Here is a 3169-nt window from a genome sequence, read left to right as displayed (position 1 = left end):
GAGAGAGAAAGAAAGAAAGAAAGAAAGAAAGAAAGAAAGAAAGAGGCCTCCAGCAGTGTTAGAGGAATTGAGCGGCAGTTATTAAAGGAAAATAAACTGAATACATTGTTACAGAAATCACATGAACACAAGAAATCCACAGAAATTAAAATCTAAACACCATCAGAAACATTAAGTTTATTTCTGTTATTATGGTTATTAGTGTCAGTATAACAAAAAAAAAATTCTAATTTTAAAATCCTTATTATTTACCATGGTAAACCACCAAAATATGACTGGGTAGGTGATACATAAAAGTCCATACAAATATATAAATATATAGCCATATAAATATATATGCATATAAATGTATGAGAATAAATATTTTATATATATATATATACTATAGAGAGAGAGAGAGAGAGAGAGAAATAATAAATAATATAGAATAAATATTATTATTGATATATTATATATCAATAATATATAAAATAATATTAACATTAATGCTTAAGGCTATTTTCATTTTAATCACATTTTTGTCTTCACTAGCTCATAATAAATTTTCTTGTGATTACTAGAAATTTTCCAGTAATGATATATGATATTCTATTTAAATGAAACTCTTGGGCAAAATAGTACTTAAATGCAACTGTTAATCAATACGTTTTGGATTTTTAGTTTAATGTTGAGTTGAATTGTGATGTTTGTGCAATGTGTTTGTGCAAGAGAATATTATATATATATATATATATAGTCTTGTATTCTCTTGCAAAACATCTCTTGTGTGTGTCAAATTATGTGACCAAACATTACTTTACAGAGAGATTATGACCTACTAGCTAAAGTCTCGACTAGTCAAACTCTGCCTATTTCAGTTCAAAATCGTTGAGCAAAAATTAAGTCTCAAAAAAGGATGTATATAAATTAATGAAAGCATATAATTATTGAAATCTCAATAAGTTGAATACCTCCAGGCAGCGGTCCTGCCATCTGCGAGCCAACATCTCCAGCAGAGGAGGCCTGAACTTATCCAAACCCAGAAGATCTGGAAGCATGACACAATGCATGGCAGCCAGCTGACTCCAACCTACAGAAACACACACACACACATTAAGTTTATTTCTGTTATTATGGTTATTAGTGTCAGTATAACAAAAAAAAAATTCTAATTTTAAAATCCTTATTATTTACCATGGTAAACCACCAAAATATGACTGGGTAGGTGATACATAAAAGTCCATACAAATATATAAATATATAGCCATATAAATATATATGCATATAAATGTATGAGAATAAATATTTTATATATATATATATACTATAGAGAGAGAGAGAGAGAGAGAGAAATAATAAATAATATAGAATAAATATTATTATTGATATATTATATATCAATAATATATAAAATAATATTAACATTAATGCTTAAGGCTATTTTCATTTTAATCACATTTTTGTCTTCACTAGCTCATAATAAATATTCCTGCAGACATATGAATTTATAGAAGTACAAAGTCAAAAAGATTATAGTTCATAAAGCAGCATTAAAAATAAATATTAAAAAGCTGTTTAAATAATTTTAGCTGTCAATTTCCCAAAACTTATTTAATGCAATAAATCAGTTATTATACTGTAGAATCATCGGACATTAATAAACATTAATAAGTAATTCTGTTATTATAGTAGTTTACCATGGTATTTAGTAGTATATGTAATAGTAAATGTTTTATAAAATAAGTGCAGAAACCTAGATAAAGATTGAAAAATATGATTAATTCAACAAAATCTGAATGAGATGAAGGTTTAAAAGAATTGTTTCGATGCAACCTTTTAAACTATTTATGCTATTATATATGTTTGTGATAAATTCTAACCTTGAGGAAGTCAAGGAAACTGGGCTTAGCGGCACACGACTTCCGCACCACTCCCATCGCCAAGCTGACGTTATTCACATATTCACTGTAAGCGTCCAACACCATGGACTTAGAAAACTGCAAAAGAGACCGAGAGTGGTGATGGCACAGATATGACAGAGGAAACAATTATGCTTTTTTTTTTAACGAGATTGTTCCCTCATGAACTGCAGGAGTTTTTACTGATGCAGATACATTTTAGACAGCCACAAAAACACACACACACACACACACACACACACACACACACAAGCGCACAGGGTCAGAGAGACAGACCATCACCACCGTTCACAACACCACTGCTGAATCACATCTTCACAGGAACCTGGAAAAACCAAACGGCTCACAAACATCAGAGGAACATCAGCAATGCTCTCGATTCATGAGGGGAAATGAGCCACATCCAACAGAGAGTCACATATATCAGGAATATATGGAAGAGCTTTTGGAAAACAATGAGCTTGCTAACGTCAGTAATGCACATGAACACTTTCAGAGGAGAAAACTGATTCAGCTTCAAAGAAACTGGTTACATTTCTTTATGAAACAACAAACATACCTTTAAGAAATATACATCAGCCCATCCAAAAATACATCAGCCCATGTATTCATAAAGACGTTTATTAAAACCTGAGGAGAAATGTGTGTGTATAGATATAGATGTATATGTAAAATAAGCATGCAGTCCAAGACATTTACACACAGACAGACAGAGAAACGACTACAAGCACAAAGTACAGCAGAAGAGTGTAAGTGAACTGAACCTAGAGACAGAACCAATCACACAAACACAATAAACACACACAGGCACGGAGCGCCAGGCCCACAAGATGAACGGGAGAGAGAGCGAGCGAGAGAGCGCAGCTAAAGAAAAGGAGAGAGAGAGAGAGAAAGAGAGAGAGAGAGAGAGAGAGAGAGGCCTTTATTCAGAGAGCGAATACCTTCATTGACTGAGGGAGAGTGAGACACTCCTGAACCAGAAGACGGAGCAGCGATCGCAGCTTGCAAAGAGAGGAAAAGAGACGTGAAATATATGTTTGTGATAAATCAAAATGGGAAAAAAAAAAAAAAACAGCATTTCACTAAAATTTTCTGATGGTATTTCTATACAAGCCATTTCACTGCACCTGAAAAATTAATAATTATTCAAAAATAAAATAATAATCAGATTGCGATATTCTCCCTGACTGTCTCGAGCAGAAATGAGAAGAAACAGAAAATAAAATGTGACCCTGGAGCACAAAACCAGTCATTAGGGTCAATTTTTCGAA

The 3169-nt window shown here is 32.3% G+C and overlaps 1 protein-coding gene across 4 annotated transcripts in view; it reads right to left on the bottom strand.

The window, feature by feature from the left end:
• wdr7 (WD repeat domain 7) overlaps positions 1-3169 on the bottom strand; it is a 141354-nt gene that overhangs the window by 81753 nt on the left and 56432 nt on the right. For 3 of the 4 annotated variants that reach the window (XM_016440090.1, XM_016440089.1, XM_016440087.1), the window contains exons 18-19: positions 2840-2899; positions 951-1069 (exon numbers count right to left, since the gene is read on the bottom strand). In XM_016440090.1, the coding sequence (XP_016295576.1) occupies positions 951-1069; positions 2840-2899 (179 nt within the window). The remainder of the gene's footprint in view (positions 1-950; positions 1070-2839; positions 2900-3169) is intronic. The other variant, XM_016440088.1, reaches the window with a different exon arrangement.

The sequence above is a fragment of the Sinocyclocheilus anshuiensis genome, unplaced genomic scaffold (assembly GCF_001515605.1).
Source record: "Sinocyclocheilus anshuiensis isolate Anshui unplaced genomic scaffold, SAMN03320099.WGS_v1.1 scaffold1151, whole genome shotgun sequence".
Lineage (NCBI taxonomy): Eukaryota > Metazoa > Chordata > Actinopteri > Cypriniformes > Cyprinidae > Sinocyclocheilus > Sinocyclocheilus anshuiensis.
This window is presented reverse-complemented; position numbering and strand designations above follow the sequence as displayed.